Source organism: Drosophila biarmipes, chromosome 3L (genome assembly GCF_025231255.1).
Source record: "Drosophila biarmipes strain raj3 chromosome 3L, RU_DBia_V1.1, whole genome shotgun sequence".
Classification (NCBI taxonomy): domain Eukaryota; kingdom Metazoa; phylum Arthropoda; class Insecta; order Diptera; family Drosophilidae; genus Drosophila; species Drosophila biarmipes.
This window is the reverse complement of record NC_066613.1, coordinates 6,521,945-6,538,439: the sequence shown is the minus strand read 5'-3', so window position 1 is coordinate 6,538,439 and position 16,495 is coordinate 6,521,945. Positions and strand designations below refer to the sequence as shown.

The following is a 16,495-nucleotide window of genomic DNA, read 5'->3' as shown; positions in this document are numbered from 1 at the left end:
TGCTCACAATGTTAGACATCTGAGAATAGAGAGCGATTTGCACACACCCTGATGCGCATCTAATTATACCCTTTTACACTATGATTAACGGGATTCGACGGAAAGTATTTAACAGACAGGCGGAAATGTTTCCGACCCCATAAAGTATATATATTCTTGATCGGATCACAGCCGAGTCGATCTAGTCATGTCCGTATGAACGCTGAGAAACTATAAGAGCTAGAACAGTCAAACTTGGCACGCGGATTCCTGGGCTTCCTGCGCAGCCTGTGCTTCCCTCATCAATACCTATCGACTGACCTAAAAAAATAAGTCACACCCCACTAACGCCCAAAAACGGTTTAAACGCTTAAATCTGTCTGTCGCCCATAACATATACCAAAATAGCCGGTATCGCTTTATTGCTTACATATTTCCATACCCCTTTAGCTTCCTTAAGCTGAGTAACGGGTACCTGATAGTCGAGGCACCAGACTACAGAGTTCTTTCTTGTTTTTGAATAGTATATATGACTTCCCTCCGATTTTTAAAAAACCAAGTTCGAACCCATGGATTCTGAACCAGCCGGATCGGACAACTATATCTTATAGCTCCCATAGGAATAATCGGAAATTATTATTATAAATTGTACAAAGTTATATTATTATCTTTGGTGTTTTTTTTTTCATATAACTTCCGATACTTGAAAATAGCATTTTTAATTAGTTTTGAATTTCGAATTAAATTTGATCAAAATCGCACGATTATATCATGTACCTGCCATACTAACGATCGGAAAATTGATGGCAAAATAATATGAAAAAATTATATCTTTGGTCTTTTTAATATATACCTCCTCCTTGGAAATAGCATTTTTTTATTAGTTCTGAATTTTGAATTAAATTTTATCAAAATCGGACGATTGGTAGAAAAATGATATGAAACAAATTACAGCTTCGGTGTTTTTTGACATGGTATCTTATAATATTGGGAATATTATTAAAAAAATGATATGAAACAAATTATAGCTTCGGTGTTTTTTGACATGGTATCTTATAATATTGGGAATATTATTGAAACAAATTATAGCTTCGGTGTTTTTTGACATGGTATCTTATAATATTGGGAATATTATTATAAGATACCATGTCAAAAAACACCGAAGCTATAATTTGTTTCAATAATATATAATAATATTGGGAATATTATTATAAGATACCATGTCAAAAAACACCGAAGCTATAATTTGTTTCAATAATATTCCCAATATTATAAGATACCATGTCAAAAAACACCGAAGCTATAATTTGTTTCATATCATTTTTTTTTATATTTCTAAGAATTTTAAAATAAAATTATTACAAATCGGACGACACTAACATGTAGAGCAACTGTCAGAAAAATATTTTTTTGTAATATCCCTGAAACTGTCAACAGTGCTTAAATATTTCACATGGTGTTACTAACGATGATTATTTCTTATAACTGCAAGGGTATACAAAATTCGGCTTGGTGATACTTTATGGGGTCGGAAACGACTCCTTCACTGCGTTGCAACCATCAAGTGTATAGAAAGGGAAACAAAAGAAGGAAAATAAATTTGAATTTTATTTTCTGTAGAGAAGGCACTCGTTTTATTTTGATTAGTATCAAGAAGTTGATATTGACGGTATAAAAGAAAATTAACTAAATTTTAATGTGAATGAAGTTAAATTTGAGCTTCTGGGTGATAATGATAATTCTTGATTTTGAGAATTGATTTAATCTCCGTATATTTCTGTATATTACTGCTCAACTGAAATCTAAACCTTACTTATTTAAGAGCACAAGCTAAATCGGCAATTTAACACGTGAATCTTTGGTTTTCTAAATCTGCGAGACCAGTTTAAGATCCTAAAAATACTTTGGTTTTGTTCGGTGGCATTTTTGGAAATCTTTGTATATTCCAACTACTGACGCCTTGAGTAGGGCCTAAAAGCCTCATAGGGAGCGCGACGAGTCTCCGCACGATTCTTAGCCGTCGGGGGTTTCTCCTCCTCGTAGTCTTCGCCAAACTGACGACGATTCTCCTCCTTGATAAAAGCCTTTCGCTGAGAGGGAAACAACCCATTCGGTTCCCTCACTATATTGGCCGTGGAACAGTAGACCTCAGGATCGTAGTCGGGAACATCATCGTCGTCCCAGTTTTCTTCGCACTCGATCTTGGCGTGTCTGGTGTCTTCGTTCAGAACAGCAGGTGCACTCGTCTGGTAGTGCACTATAATCTTCCGATCCTCACACGATTTGGTGTGTTGCTATGTGGTGGTCAGAAGTTAGGTAGAGTAAAGTAAATTTCCAAATTCGACTCACAAAAAACTCAGGCTCCGGAATGAGGTGCCCCTTGTTGAAGGGACAAACCATCAGTTCCACCGTGTCTTTGTAGATCACACGGCACTTCAGGATGTGCTGCTGGAGTTTCTTGCGGAGCATTTTGTGCTCCTTGTTGTACGGGCAGTAAACCATTTGCGATTCGTCGTAGCTCTCCATCATTTTATAGTAATTCGCTGATACTAAGAAGAATAATAAAAGAGAAGATCTGGGTTTCAGATTTCGCGACTGTTTGAGTGTTGGGCAGCACTATAACGAGGTAAAGGAGTTTTTGGTAACCGATAGTTTCTGATTTTTTTAAGTGACTAGTATTCTTTAACATAAATTTGTTTCTATTAACTTACAGGTCTAGTTGGATTATATTTTATAATTTTATGCAAACAGAGTACATGCGATACACTTTTTTTCTAATAATGGTATGCTTTGACCACTATAAACGACGTATGTATATATTTATAGAATTTCAAAATAAATTTTGTAGAAGTATTTAAGTTATATTTTATAATGTAGAAAGAACAAACAAAAAATGTTCATTGTACCATGGCCAATATAACACTTTATATTTAAAATTTTGGAAATGCTGATAAGTCAGAATGTTTGAACTATTTGTTAATAATATTCGAACGCAATATTTAAAATTATGTTTTGATTGACCCTTCGGCTACCAACGATGTATCGTTTCATCACAGGTCTGTGTGCTAATCCTTGGTTGCAGCCATTTCGCAACAGTGCATCACCTGAGTTCATCAGATTTTTAGAAGTGCTTTTACTCATCCAACTTGTCTTAATAATTTTTTTTAAATGAAAATTTTTAATTATTTACCTACAATATTAAAACACGAATTGCCTGAAAAAACTTCATAATTCTGAAACCGATGTTTTAAAAACATCGATAAACAGACAAACATCGATACATCTAAATAAATTTTGGCTGCCATCGCTAGTACTCATAAAAACAACGCAACTGAAAATATTTATAAAAAAAGCGAATTTCTCAATTTGTACACTGATAATTAGCTAATAACACAAAACAGCAAGATGGGTAAAGGCTTCAATAACTACATGTGCAAGAAATTCTTCCACCCCGCCTCCAGGGACAATCTTAAGAGGGTAAGTGGATCCGGGTCCTGATAAAATGCATATTTGCATACACTGGGTCACAGCTTGTTTGAACCAATTATCTTCTAAAAACTTTAACAGCCAATTAAAACGACACAAACATCAAAATAATTGAATAAGAGGATACAAATGCATATTTATATATTATTACAAAAATATTTAAGCAATGGTTCAAATAAGCTGGGACCCACTGCACCTATTTCACAAGAAGGGAGCCCTAAAACTTAAAATACGCTTTTGCAGGTGTGGATGGCGGAGCAGCAGGCGGAGGCGTACAAGAAGAAGCAGGAGGAGCTACGCAACCAGTACGAGAAGGAGCAGAATCTGCACGAGAACAAGGCGATGCTCAGCAAGGACAGCAAGGACAAGTTAAGCGTGAATTTCATGTACGAGCCACCGCCGGGAGTGCGAAAGGAGCGTGAAAAGGACGACAACGAGCCGGAGTATAAGTTTGAGTGGCAGAGAAAGTACAACGCTCCCAGGGAGTCTTACTGCAAGGGCGACACCGAGATCCGGGACCAGCCCTTTGGCATCCAAGTGCGCAATGTGCGCTGCCTCAAGTGCCACAAATGGGGACACATCAACACAGATAAAGAGTGCACTATGTACAGCATTTCGATGAGCGAGGCTCGCAAACTCCATGCGGAAACCGAGGCCAGCGACATCATGGCCAAGAACGTGCTGGAGGAGCAGATGAAGGAGGATGGCCTCATGATGAAGCGATCGGCACTGGAGCTTCAGAGTATCAAGACAATCCAGCAGCAGCACCAGCTTGTGCCCAGCGACGGTGAAGAGGAGGCCAACGCCAATAGGCAAAACCCTGAGCTTGTATTTCTTAAATCGCTGTCCAAGAAACAAAAGCTGAAGCTGCTCAAAAAGCTGGAGAAGATTGAACGCATGAAGCGCAAGGGCGAAGGTATCAAAAAACAATCAAAGAAAAAATCTAAAAAGCAAAAAGAGGATAAGGACAGCAAGAAAAAGAAATCCAAGAAAGAAAAATCTGGCAGAAAAGAAAGAAAATCTTCAGTGAGCGACAGTTTGGACTCATCTTCTTCCTCGAGTAGCAGCGATTCCGAGGACAATCACAGAAGTAATCATAAAGAAGACAAAAGAAGCGGTCATCAAAGGTCTAAGGACTCAGATCATACCCACCAACGGCAAAGAGATGATAATAGACATCGCAGGGTTAGATCCCGATCGAGAAATCGGTCGCGATCTGTCAGCAAAGGCAGAAGGCGGGAAAACGAGCGCAGGGAGTACTCCAGGCGATAAGATTATCTTTGTAATATCGCACCAATACATTTTTAACATTTTATCATTAAAATTTTTAAAGCGCTTAACTTAAACTACAACGTTTTATAATATCAATTTTGCAAAACAGTTGAGTAAACAAAAGAATCTTTTGGCAAGATATCGTTATTCATTTTTTAGCTTTGCTATTTCTTTATTTAGCCAGTTTGTGATATACATAGTTCAAATAGTTCTTCGGTTATTAAGCGCTGCCTTAAATCCTGGCTAGCTGAGCGGTTGTGGAGGATCCAGCGGAGACGCAGAGTTCGGCGCCGTGGTTGCTACTGCCCTCTCTGGAAACGCTCTTCACGTGGATGTGGCTTTTGAGCATCGCGGCCCGGAGGACGAGCATCCTGGTATGGCGCTGGTACTGCTTGCCCATGATCAAGGCCCTCTCAAAGGTGCTATTCCGTTGATCGGCCTCCTTGGCGTACAGAATCTTGTTGTGGGAATCGATGCGCGCCTGGATCTGTCCGTCTAATATCAACTGCATTACCTCGTTCTCCAAATCGCCCACCGATGAGTTAAAGGCCATTGCCATTTTGTGCATATCTGCTGACATGTAGGGGCTAAAGTACTGGATAAGAGCGCGATTACGTATTTTAGTGTACAAAGTGGTCACATGGGGCGCTATGTACATGTCCACCAGTAGATTGTCCCTTATCTCGTCCAAAAGGGTCAAACAGGAGGCGTACTTGCTTTCATAGAACTTGAATATAATATCTCTCAGTTGAGGCTCCAGTTCCAAGAAGAGTTTGAAAGATGTGGAGGCGATGACCAGGCGCTTTAGTTCCTGTCGATCAAAGGTGGCCAGGGCGCAAAGGCCACCATAAACCGCCACATTGCTGGTGGAGATCATCTCGGGAAAATCGCAGTGATCGAAGTTGGCATTGAGAAAATGCTTGGCGGCCACTTTGTACTTCTTCTGTTGAAGCTCCGCCAGACCAGCAGCGCATTCCAGCCGGGTATGCACCTGGGCGTTGGCTTCCTTGGAGCCTTCGGCGAAGTCCGGAGTGCTTTCTGCCTTGGATATGTAGCTCATGACATGAGCCCAGTTCTGCAGATAAATGGAAACCTTGATTACGTTCAGGCACATGTTGACCACATGCTTGCCACTGGTGCAGTAATCTCTGGCCCGAGAATAGCACTTCAGGGCATTGGTGAGATCCCCACAGCTGAGGTAATGGTCAGCCAGGTCATCGTGACCCCGACGAATGCTCTCCTTGATGGAATTGGACTTGTAGTTCTTAAGGTCGGAGTCCAGCTTCTCCAGCTTCAATGCCGCCTTCTTCATCTTGGTGTCTACCCATCCGGCATCGTAAGCGAAGGCATCCTTCTCTCCAGCAGGCTGAGCTTGCCCCTGAGCCTGGGCCGCAGGTTGAGCAGCGATATCCGGAAGAGGTGCCGCGGCTGGGGCGCCGGCAGGACCTGCTACTGCTCCCTGATCTCCGCCCGCATTTGCCGGCGGAGATGGTGCGTTCCCGGCATTCAGGTCACTCAAACGCTTGTGCAGCACCTGGTAGAGATTGACGTTGTAGGTGGTCTGAACGTAGGTGATGGCCATTTTCAGTGCCTCCACCGCCAAAACCGGGCAGACGTCGGCCACATAAATCAAGCGATGCAGTCGCACGATCCCGGCATACTGGTTGGCGTACACCTCGAGATCGATGCTGGGATTCTCCACCACAATCTGCTGCTCCTCATTGTTCTCGTTGTCCTCGTTCGGCGCATCCACCTGCATCGGCTCCACGGCGTTCTTTTGTTCGAGAAATACACCATTTTTGCTGATTGGATTCTTCTAGGGTTAGGGTGTCATTTACCTGCATAAGTGGAGGCATAGGCAGTACGGGCATCCTGCGGTAAATTGCAAACAAAATTCAAGAGAAGTGAACCAATTTTGCCAAGTTATTGTTTATTTGCAAAATAATTTTCCGATTTCAGAACTGTTTGCACCGATAACCGGTACAAGCTAGAGATTGACGCCGATTCACGTTTTTTCAGCTTATCGATACATTCTAATAGCACGCTTACACTTTTTTGTATACGATTTTTGACGATATCCATTTCGAACGCAATAATTTGACAATTTTAGGATGGGTGCGTCTTTTTGTTTAGATAGAGTCGATTCGAAGTTGGGATGACAGGACTATACTATACTACTAAAGATCTACGGGTTTTTGGCTTGTATGAAAAGAGGATACACCCTACTGACGTATGGAGGAACCGTTTTGTAGATAGTTTTGACGATATCGATACTTTGGAAGATATCGATTCACGGACTTCTAGTGTTGTTTGCATCACTAAGAACGCATTAATACAATACGCTTTCAGTGGTTTGTGAAATTAATAAAATAAAGTAGTAGAAATTGATTTATAAGTAGTTCAACATGTCCAACATAACGGCAGCTGTTATAGCTAACCGCAACAAGAAACATTTCCTGGGCGTTCCTGCTCCTCTGGGCTATGTGGCCGGCGTTGGTCGAGGGTGACTATCATCGAATGCACTTCTTACACACGTAAACTCAATTTTAATGGTATCTTTGTTATTTCAGAGCCACGGGATTCACCACCCGGTCCGATATTGGTCCCGCCCGTGATGCCAACGACGTGTCCGACGATCGCCATGCGCCGCCGGCCACCAAACGTAAAAAGAAGGACGAAGAGGAGGAGGAGGACGAAGACTTGAACGACTCGAACTACGACGAGTTTAGTGGTTACAGTGGCTCCCTGTTCTCAAAGGATCCTTACGACAAGGACGACGAGGAGGCGGACGCCATCTACGATTCTATAGACAAGCGAATGGATGAAAAGCGCAAGGAGTATCGTGATCGGCGGTTGCGTGAGGATTTGGAGCGGTATCGCCAGGAACGCCCGAAGATCCAGCAGCAGTTCAGTGACCTCAAACGTTCGCTGGCCAGCGTCACATCGGAGGAGTGGTCCACAATTCCCGAAGTGGGCGATAGTCGCAACAGAAAGCAACGAAACCCCAGGGCCGAAAAGTTTACCCCCTTGCCAGATAGTTTAATATCGAGAAACCTTGGCGGCGAGTCATCCTCCACGTTGGATCCCTCCTCGGGCTTGGCCTCCATGGTGCCTGGTGTCGCCACCCCGGGCATGTTAACTCCCACTGGAGATCTGGATCTGCGGAAGATCGGGCAGGCCCGTAACACTCTCATGAACGTCAAGCTGTCCCAGGTTTCCGATTCCGTGACTGGTCAAACGGTGGTAGATCCTAAGGGTTACCTCACCGACCTGCAGAGCATGATTCCCACATATGGCGGTGACATTAATGACATCAAAAAGGCTCGCTTGCTGCTAAAAAGTGTCAGGGAAACGAATCCCAATCATCCACCCGCCTGGATTGCCTCTGCTCGTTTGGAGGAAGTCACTGGTAAGGTTCAGATGGCTAGGAATCTGATCATGAGGGGCTGCGAGATGAATATCCAGTCCGAGGATCTCTGGCTGGAGGCAGCACGGCTTCAGCCGCCAGATACAGCCAAAGCGGTGATAGCGCAAGCCGCTCGTCATATTCCGACCTCAGTTAGGATCTGGATCAAAGCAGCTGACCTGGAATCGGAAACGAAAGCCAAACGAAGGGTTTTCAGAAAAGCTCTAGAACACATCCCGAACTCAGTTCGTCTATGGAAGGCGGCCGTGGAGCTGGAGAATCCCGATGATGCTCGAATCCTTCTGTCCCGTGCTGTAGAGTGTTGCAACACCAGCGTTGAACTTTGGTTGGCCCTCGCCCGTTTGGAAACCTATGAGAATGCGCGAAAGGTGCTGAACAAGGCTCGTGAGAACATACCCACGGATCGCCAGATTTGGACGACGGCTGCCAAATTGGAGGAGGCCAATGGCAACATTCACATGGTGGAAAAGATCATCGATCGATCGTTGACGTCTCTGACTGTCAACGGGGTGGAGATCAACCGGGATCACTGGTTCCAAGAGGCCATCGAAGCGGAGAAATCGGGAGCAGTTAACTGCTGCCAATCGATTGTGAAGGCTGTCATTGGAATAGGAGTGGAGGAAGAGGATCGTAAGCAGACCTGGATTGACGATGCGGACTTTGTAAGTATTGAAAGAAAACATTTTTGCCTTTATGATTTTAAGTTATTAAATTTATTTTTTTAAATATTTTTTATCCTTTCAGTGCGCCAAGGAAAATGCTTTTGAGTGTGCTCGTGCTGTCTATGCTCATGCCCTGCAGATTTTCCCCTCCAAGAAGAGCATCTGGTTACGAGCCGCCTACTTTGAGAAAAATCATGGAACCCGCGAATCCCTGGAGGCCTTGTTGCAGCGGGCAGTGGCCCATTGCCCTAAGTCGGAGATTCTCTGGCTGATGGGAGCAAAATCCAAGTGGATGGCTGGGGACGTTCCAGCGGCAAGAGGGATTCTCTCCCTGGCCTTCCAAGCCAATCCTAATTCGGAAGACATTTGGTTGGCAGCTGTCAAGCTGGAATCTGAGAACTCGGAATATGAACGTGCGAGACGCTTGTTGGCAAAGGCTAGAGGTTCTGCTCCCACGCCAAGGGTGATGATGAAGTCAGCTCGCCTGGAATGGGCTTTGGAAAAATTTGACGAAGCACTACGGCTGCTAGAAGAAGCAGTGGAAGTGTTTCCAGATTTCCCAAAGCTCTGGATGATGAAAGGTCAGATAGAGGAACAACAACGACGAACGAATGATGCAGCTGTCACCTACACTCAGGGCCTAAAAAAGTGTCCCACATCCATCCCACTGTGGATTTTATCCGCCAACCTGGAAGAGCGCAAAGGAGTGCTGACAAAGGCCCGTTCCATTTTAGAACGGGGTCGTTTGCGCAATCCTAAGGTGGCCGTTCTCTGGCTGGAGGCCATTAGAGTGGAGTTGCGTGCGGGCCTAAAGGAGATTGCCAGTACCATGATGGCCAGAGCACTGCAGGAATGTCCAAATGCCGGCGAACTATGGGCGGAGGCCATCTTCATGGAAACTAAACCTCAGCGAAAGACCAAATCAGTGGATGCCCTCAAGAAATGCGAACATGACCCACACGTTCTGTTGGCCGTTTCGAAACTTTTCTGGTCGGAGCACAAGTTCTCCAAGTGCAGAGATTGGTTTAATCGAACTGTAAGTTTATTTAATGACTGCTGAATAGCAATGGAGTAGAAGTAAATATATCTTAATCCAACCATTAATTTATTTCAGGTCAAGATCGATCCTGACTTGGGTGACGCCTGGGCGTATTTCTACAAGTTCGAGTTGCTACACGGCACGGAGTTACAGCAACAGGAGGTCCTCGATCGTTGCATTTCCGCAGAACCCACCCATGGCGAATCCTGGTGTCGAGTCAGCAAGAACATTCAGAATTGGCAGTTCAAAACTCCGGAGGTACTTCGTGCCGTTGTGCGGGAGCTATCCATACCCATCTAAGCGTTAAGTCTATTTTGATTAAATGTGAGGAGCCTAGCGCTGCATCTCTTGATATCCTTTAATTATGCGATAAACTTGTTTGAAGTGCTTAAAGATGAACTCGAAAAGGAACAGGCCAAAACTGGCGGCCGCTCCGCATCCAAAGATTCCCAAAGCATATCGGCACTCAGTTATGCCTATGGAGACGAAGCCTCCTACACCGCCCTCGCATTTGGGCTTCTGGGGAATCCACTTTCGCTCCTCGCGGTTTACCAGGCTCACCTCTCGCTGCCACCTTAATCTGTTGGGGAAAAATAAAACAATTTATTATTTTACTTGGGTTTTCTGATTGTTTTTTCTTTCAAGGGATTCTAAACAAGGGGAAGGTGTTTTATAACCTTTGAATATATATTTGTAAAATGTATCTATAGTGACTGAACAAAGTGCCACATAAAAAATTCAATCAAAGTCGGATAAAAGTTTAATATCCTCTACGTTTCAATTCCAAACAAATTTTGTTGCCAGAGATTTTTTGTGACACCTTGGTGGGAAATACTCTTACTGTCTTCGAATGAGCTCCTTATATGGGAAGTTCTTCCTCGTAGGAATAGCCAGCATGGGCAGTTGGAAAGGCTCTAGTTCCATTAATCCGCACTTTTCTGGCTCACTGAAGGTGTCGCTGACGATTTGGTAACCCGCCTGAAGTTCCACCTGATATGCAAACAGCCCCGTTCGCATTTTTTCCATTCCTAAAATCGGTCGTATATAGACATTATCTCCCTTGGAGGCGATCTTTTTGTGGTAAAGGTTCTTGGTCACAGGGTCAGTGGATTCCGTAAAGTATATTTTATTATATTGGGTATCCTGAACACCGATTTCTAGAGGAGATTGGCCAAGATCGGAAAGTGACCGGATGGCATCCGAGGGACTTTGCAGCAGGGCAACAATATTTGCCGAAAACGAGGTAAACAAAAATAGAGCTGCCACGAAAGTGGTAAAGACAATAATTCTCGCCGATCGATTCCGCACCTCCACATAGAAGCCCTGCTGACACATTGCGCCCCAAACAAAGTTTAAGGTATCCATGTACGCCATATCGTGGGTGTGTGGGGAAAATAGCAGTTCTAGAACCAAGACCACGGTCGTTATGATCAGGAGCATTAGTATCGAAACCCACACGTCGTTCTCGAAGGGCATGGCAAATATATTGGCCACTGCCGAAAGTGGCGGTTGTCTGAACATGATCCCAGCTCTCACTCTATAGGTCTCAGCGACAAAGTCAACTAAAGCAATGCGATCCAGTCTCATGAAGATCGCAAGCTGCGCCAAGTCCAGTTCATAGCGCTGAAAACGCCCCATGAGGCCATCGAAGGAGCCATTTGGCTGTCTCCATCCATAGTTGACGGTTTGATAAGTGTTATAGCTGAAATGAAAAAAATGATCGTCCATCACTTGGGAACTTTTGAAATAGTTATAATTTTCAGACTGTCAAATTTGACAAGTAGCATGATAAAAAACTATTTAAAAAATACGTACATATTTAATTATATTTTTAATGAAGCCAATATATTTTATTCTTGACATGCCTCTTACCGAATAAAATTGTCCAAAAAAAGAGTTAATTTAAATGAATTATATTTGAATTTAAATTTGAATATCATGTAAGATAAGGTTAATCATATCACCCAAAGGCCCATCATACAAAAAGTGGTCCACTTGGATTTGAGAATTTGAAGACCATGCAGTCTGGTCTATTTTTAAGCATTTACAAATTTCGGAATTGGGTATTTTAGCGATCTGGAAAGTCAATTGTTTTAAATATCAATAGTATAAAATATAAGTCCCAAAACTTACCATACGTTTTATTTCCTGAAAATTATTTGAAGAAACCGTGAGTTCGAATGAATCTTTTGAAGAGACTCCGATTTTCTTTAATATCTTTATAAATGAATTGAGAAATTCGCACGAAATCGTTTTGCTAAAGGTTGAAATGCTGCATTTTTTTATTTGTTGGCAATTTGACAGAAATTTAAGAAATCCAATTTCTTCAAACTGATCTTCATTCAATTTAATGCTTTGCAAATTATTCGTATGTTTTAAAATCCATATGTAAAAGTAATCATTTGAGTGACATTCAGCATACTCTAGATTCAAATGCAAAAGGTTTGGACAATATGGTAAATCGTACGTGATTTGGTGGAAGCTAATTTCGAGATCTTGCAACGAAGGTAATGTCCATTGCTGAGTCTGCATTTTTGAAAGTTTGGTCAACCGACAATTGTCTTTGAATAACTTAGAGCCTATTCTTAGCTTTTGTAATGTTTTTCCGTGTTTTGAAATCCATTTGAAGAAAAAGTTCATTGAGAAAAACGAAGTGGAGTTAAGCTCCAATGATTTTAATTTTGGACAAAGTGGCAATGGAAACTTAATTTCGGAATTATGAATAGATAAGTTTTGTATATTTGGAAACTCCCATGTATTAAAGTTATTTGATACAAATATACTGGATAAGACGTTCTTCTGAAAAATGCACCCATCTGCTTCAAGTGTTTTCAGGGATTTTAGGTGCTCTGATAGCCATTTGAGGTTGTTCAAAGAATACTTTGACCTTAATATCCTTAGGGAACGAAGCTTTGGGCAATATGGCAACTGCAAATCAATTTGTGTATTATTAAAAAAAAGCTCTTTTAAAGATGGACCAGTATAATCATCTTTTTCAATTGATGAGCTAATTGTTACACTGCATAATGTTAAGGAACGAAGCATTTTTAACTTAGATGGAAGATCCATAATGTTAAGTTCCGCATAGCCAAATAACGAACGAATTGTCAATTCTTCTAAATTGATTAGTTTGTGTATCTCAGCTAAAATGAAGATTTCAAATTTTCAATTATACTGGCAAAAGGTCTGCGGCAGAGAGCTCACTTAGATCCAAGCTTGATGGGTGCTTTAAATCTCCCGATGAACGATCCTCTGCAAAAAGACATCAATAATCAGAAGAATCCATTATTCCATATAAGACTTACCTTGACTTTCTCCCATATATTGGATATTTAATATTTTTAAATTTGGAAGTTTTTGCAAAGCATGAACTACTTCTGCTGTAATATCATTAGTTATCGTTATTTCCAGAGACGTCAGACTTCTAACGCCGCGGAGCAAACTTTTGGTCGCAGAGCATTTGTAATCTTTCACGTAGAGTTGTCTTATTGTCTTAAGATTGCAGCAATGTTGCTCTATCAGTTTAAAATATTGCACGTCTAAACCATCAACGTTCACTTCATCAACGACTGAGCCACAAGTCGACAAGAAGTCAGACCAATTCTCAAGTGGTAATTTCCAAGATGAAATTTTTTTATATTCATTTCGGGTATGTTAGGCAAATGCTGCTCCCAATCTACTATCAGCTAGGCCAAGCCAAATCTTATTTTCGAAGCTTAGCTTGTTAAAAATAAAATCCAATATCTCCAAAGGCAAATCCAAGATATTGGAGGGATTCCCCATTTTAAAACCGATCTGATGGCGCAGTTCACTGATGAACTTGAACGGAAATGAAATCGGAATTAGAAATTGAAGCTAAACGTGAAAACTCAGGGCTGGGAACTGAAATGCCCCAGAATTGGAACACCTATGTGGAAAAACAGAGTTCTATCAGCTGGTGTTCTGGACCCAGCTAAAAGCTTTCGCGTGTTGTTGATTTAGGTGGGGATTATGATAAATATAATTGCATAAGGCTGGGCGTTGTTACAAAACAATGTTCTTTTGAAAACGACACCACTAAGCACTCTTTGTAGGCAAGGCTTCGACAAATTTAAGGTGTAATATAGATTCTAGTTTCAAGACTACATTTACATTTGCCTTAGTAGATCCTCAAAACAAAGAAAAATTGATCTTTCCATTTTTTACTTAAACTAATAAAACTCGTATATACAGAAAAGTTCTTGTCATACCTCATATTCAAGCGATTGGCCAGTTCCAGCATCAGGCGATGGTTAACCTTCGATATGGTATCAATGTGCCTCAGCGACAAATCTTCGATCGTTGTAAACAGATCCGGAAAGGCAATAACTATGGCCGAGTTGAAGACTATCCCTTCAAGATTTTGGCGATATGTTATGGCCGATCCAAAGCGCTGCAGGGCGTGAACTATGTGCCTCGGATTCCGAATATTATGTCCCACCAGGGTTTTCTTTAAAGGTTTCCAGGCAGCCACTTTGTAGAGGTCGATCAGGCTAGACGAGAAGTTGCCTCCGTTCTCATAGTGAAGCACCCTTAACTCACTGTCCGGAGGGATGAATATTTCGGGATCCTCGAGCAAATCGATGTCTGCTGGATCCTCGGTAAGGAGCAACCAGAACCGATTGGTGGTGAAGTAGTTGTGTTCCGAAGCGGCAGACCAGCGAAGTAGATTGAGTGCACACTCGCTGCTGAACTCCAGGAAAAGGATGCCCAGTTTGTAGGGCAACATGGGGAGTAGGAAGGACGTGTTCCAATGGGTGGAGTTGTTGGCATGGAAACTCTTCGGCGGCGGCGCGTCCTTCTGCTCATCCAGGACATCGACATGTCGCAGGTCCCTTAGCGAGGTCGCCGTACTGACCTGCACATAGAAATCGTTGAGGTTGAAGAGCTGCCACAGCGTCCAAACGCGAGAGTCCCCTGGGGGAAAAGAGCAGAGAAATGCAGCACAAAAACTGCTCGTTCATAAATTGTTCATGTTGCCTTGGAAGTATTATATCTGATTTAAACATGGATTTATAAAATTCTGGTGTAATAATATTTTTAGGTCTCTTTTGTCTGGGGTCAGAAAATGTTATAGTTAGCTAGAATAAAGAGACGGTACCCAAAACGATAACGAAATATATGAAATTATTATATCTGAAATAATTAATATCAAAGTGTTGGACCCAAAACTTGACACAGATTAGAAACCGTTTTCAAAGATTCTTTACAGGTATCAAACCTTTGAAACCGCCTGAAACTATGCTGCGATATGATTTTAATCATGATAGGGTGAGGCAACGACTTAATTGGATTTTAATTGCTTCCTTTCGGTGGCCAGCAGTAAATTCCATAGGTTTGTAAAGCTTTCTGAAACCCCCAGAGATTTCTGTCTGTGTGTTGTCGGGTCATAAATTTGGCCCGAGAGCACATTGCATGCAGAGGGTTAATTCACCAATGTCCGTGTGACAAACGACCAGCATCAGACTGTGAACGCCGTGGTGGCGGTAGTAAGCGACTAGCATATCCGGCAACTGATTGCCCCAACGTGTTGTCGAGTCCTCCTCCGCATCCTCCCGGGAGTTCTCGCTCCGCCAGCTGCCAGCGACACGTGGCCCCGTCCCGACAAGCAGGAGAAAAAGCAGGGGGAGCCAGCGGAAAACTTGAACTTTCATCACTCCGAATATTAACGAGTGGCTGTCCTTTCGCTGATGCATTTCCCCGACGAACTTTTTCGGTCACTGGTGCGCTGTCCCAGGCTTTTATAGCCAAACGGGTATTCGCCAGTAATTGCATTCAAGAACTGCATTAAAATTATGCATTGATTACACTCCGCTGCACATCCGTTGGGTCCTTTGGTCCGCTCCACCCTCGGCCGCCATTACGTGGGGCAATCTTCTCGAGCAATTTCGCGACAACTGCAATTGGTCATCGATGGCGTTTAATTGGTCCGAGCAAGTGGCGCACAAATTGTCCCCGTGGAAGTGCGGACAAAGTCAATTACGTGTCAACGACGACCGGAACGGAAAAGTTGCCTCGACTTTCAGGACTTGGTCTGGCTTTCGGATGAGCACATAAGTTGGCCTGTTCTTGGGCCAGCGGAATTGGAAACTTTCATTGCGGGTTACCTTGATATATCTGCGAAGTAATTATCCCCTCCCCTGTGAAATTTGTGATAGTTTATTAAAAGTGAGTAATAACTGGTAGTACTAGGATATGGCCAATAAATAAATGAACCAATAAATAAATAAAATCAACTTATCAGAGTACATTTAATAAAGCTTTTTGTACACAAATTAAGTAAATCAATTAAAATTTGTGAGTATCGGCTCTAATAAACTAGGTTTGAAATAATAATTACAAAACAACATTTTATATTACCGTGGTGCTTTTCCGTGTTTTGTTATCATTGTTTTTTAATTATAACCACAAAAATTGAGCTCTATAAAAATAAAATTTCGTAAGATACATTTTTCCCAAATACTTATTCACAGAGTCATAAACTTCTCAACTAGTTTCCCCCGCACTCAAAAAGGTCTCTTTTCGAGCATAGTTGTGCATGCCAAATCTTCTTCAAAGCTTATAAACCCAAGTGTAAACAAGCCTAATAAAATCAGTTAAAGAGCCAAGTTT

At 42.3% G+C, this 16,495-nt stretch overlaps 5 protein-coding genes across 6 annotated transcripts; 2 read left to right on the top strand and 3 right to left on the bottom strand.

Annotated features, from left to right (window-relative positions):
* Positions 1-1,285: 1,285 nt before the first annotated feature.
* On the bottom strand, positions 1,286-2,589 carry LOC108035878 (gametocyte-specific factor 1 homolog). The gene is made up of 2 exons (XM_017111628.3): positions 2,329-2,589; positions 1,286-2,273 (listed from the first exon to the last, which is right to left on the bottom strand). The coding sequence occupies exons 1-2, from the start codon at positions 2,506-2,508 to the stop codon at positions 1,929-1,931; spliced, it is 525 nt and encodes a 174-aa protein (XP_016967117.1). The 5' UTR covers positions 2,509-2,589; the 3' UTR covers positions 1,286-1,928.
* A 686-nt stretch (positions 2,590-3,275) lies between these two features.
* On the top strand, positions 3,276-4,893 carry LOC108035944 (corepressor interacting with RBPJ 1). Its single transcript, XM_017111740.2, has 2 exons — positions 3,276-3,456; positions 3,709-4,893. The coding sequence occupies exons 1-2, from the start codon at positions 3,385-3,387 to the stop codon at positions 4,735-4,737; spliced, it is 1,101 nt and encodes a 366-aa protein (XP_016967229.1). The 5' UTR covers positions 3,276-3,384; the 3' UTR covers positions 4,738-4,893.
* Positions 4,882-6,809, bottom strand: LOC108035943 (COP9 signalosome complex subunit 1b). The gene is made up of 2 exons (XM_017111739.3): positions 6,576-6,809; positions 4,882-6,511 (listed from the first exon to the last, which is right to left on the bottom strand). Exons 1-2 carry the CDS (start codon positions 6,606-6,608, stop codon positions 4,970-4,972), a joined length of 1,575 nt encoding a protein of 524 aa, XP_016967228.1. The 5' UTR covers positions 6,609-6,809; the 3' UTR covers positions 4,882-4,969.
* A 243-nt stretch (positions 6,810-7,052) lies between these two features.
* Positions 7,053-10,479, top strand: LOC108035941 (pre-mRNA-processing factor 6). Of its 2 annotated transcripts, XM_050886611.1 has the most exons (5): positions 7,053-7,240; positions 7,308-8,826; positions 8,909-9,862; positions 9,941-10,189; positions 10,251-10,479. In XM_050886611.1, exons 1-4 carry the CDS (start codon positions 7,143-7,145, stop codon positions 10,163-10,165), a joined length of 2,796 nt encoding a protein of 931 aa, XP_050742568.1. In that variant the 5' UTR covers positions 7,053-7,142; the 3' UTR covers positions 10,166-10,189; positions 10,251-10,479. The 2 variants fall into 2 exon arrangements, with proteins under 2 accessions (XP_050742568.1, XP_016967226.1); XM_017111737.2 differs by having other exon boundaries at positions 9,941-10,479.
* On the bottom strand, positions 10,199-15,537 carry LOC108035942 (uncharacterized). Its single transcript, XM_017111738.3, has 4 exons — positions 15,318-15,537; positions 14,095-14,800; positions 10,707-11,567; positions 10,199-10,445 (listed from the first exon to the last, which is right to left on the bottom strand). The coding sequence occupies exons 1-4, from the start codon at positions 15,535-15,537 to the stop codon at positions 10,199-10,201; spliced, it is 2,034 nt and encodes a 677-aa protein (XP_016967227.1).
* Between the last annotated feature and the right edge of the window lie 958 nt (positions 15,538-16,495).

Coding starts and splice junctions, on each gene's coding strand:
- LOC108035943 (XM_017111739.3), bottom strand. CDS start 6,608: ATGCCCGTACTGCCTATGCCTCCACTTATGCAG. Junction 6,512..6,575: donor CTATGCCTCCACTTATGCAG/GTAAATGACACC, acceptor CTCGAACAAAAG/AACGCCGTGGAGCCGATGCA.
- LOC108035941 (XM_050886611.1), top strand. CDS start 7,143: ATGTCCAACATAACGGCAGCTGTTATAGCTAACCGCAACAAGAAACAT. Junction 7,241..7,307: donor GTGGCCGGCGTTGGTCGAGG/GTGACTATCATC, acceptor TTGTTATTTCAG/AGCCACGGGATTCACCACCC. Junction 9,863..9,940: donor GAGATTGGTTTAATCGAACT/GTAAGTTTATTT, acceptor AATTTATTTCAG/GTCAAGATCGATCCTGACTT.
- LOC108035944 (XM_017111740.2), top strand. CDS start 3,385: ATGGGTAAAGGCTTCAATAACTACATGTGCAAGAAATTCTTCCACCCC. Junction 3,457..3,708: donor CCAGGGACAATCTTAAGAGG/GTAAGTGGATCC, acceptor ACGCTTTTGCAG/GTGTGGATGGCGGAGCAGCA.
- LOC108035878 (XM_017111628.3), bottom strand. CDS start 2,508: ATGATGGAGAGCTACGACGAATCGCAAATGGTTTACTGCCCGTACAAC. Junction 2,274..2,328: donor TTCCGGAGCCTGAGTTTTTT/GTGAGTCGAATT, acceptor ACCACCACATAG/CAACACACCAAATCGTGTGA.
- LOC108035942 (XM_017111738.3), bottom strand. CDS start 15,537: ATGAAAGTTCAAGTTTTCCGCTGGCTCCCCCTGCTTTTTCTCCTGCTT. Junction 14,801..15,317: donor CGTTTGTCACACGGACATTG/GTGAATTAACCC, acceptor CTTTTCCCCCAG/GGGACTCTCGCGTTTGGACG. Junction 11,568..14,094: donor GCCAATCGCTTGAATATGAG/GTATGACAAGAA, acceptor TTTTCATTTCAG/CTATAACACTTATCAAACCG.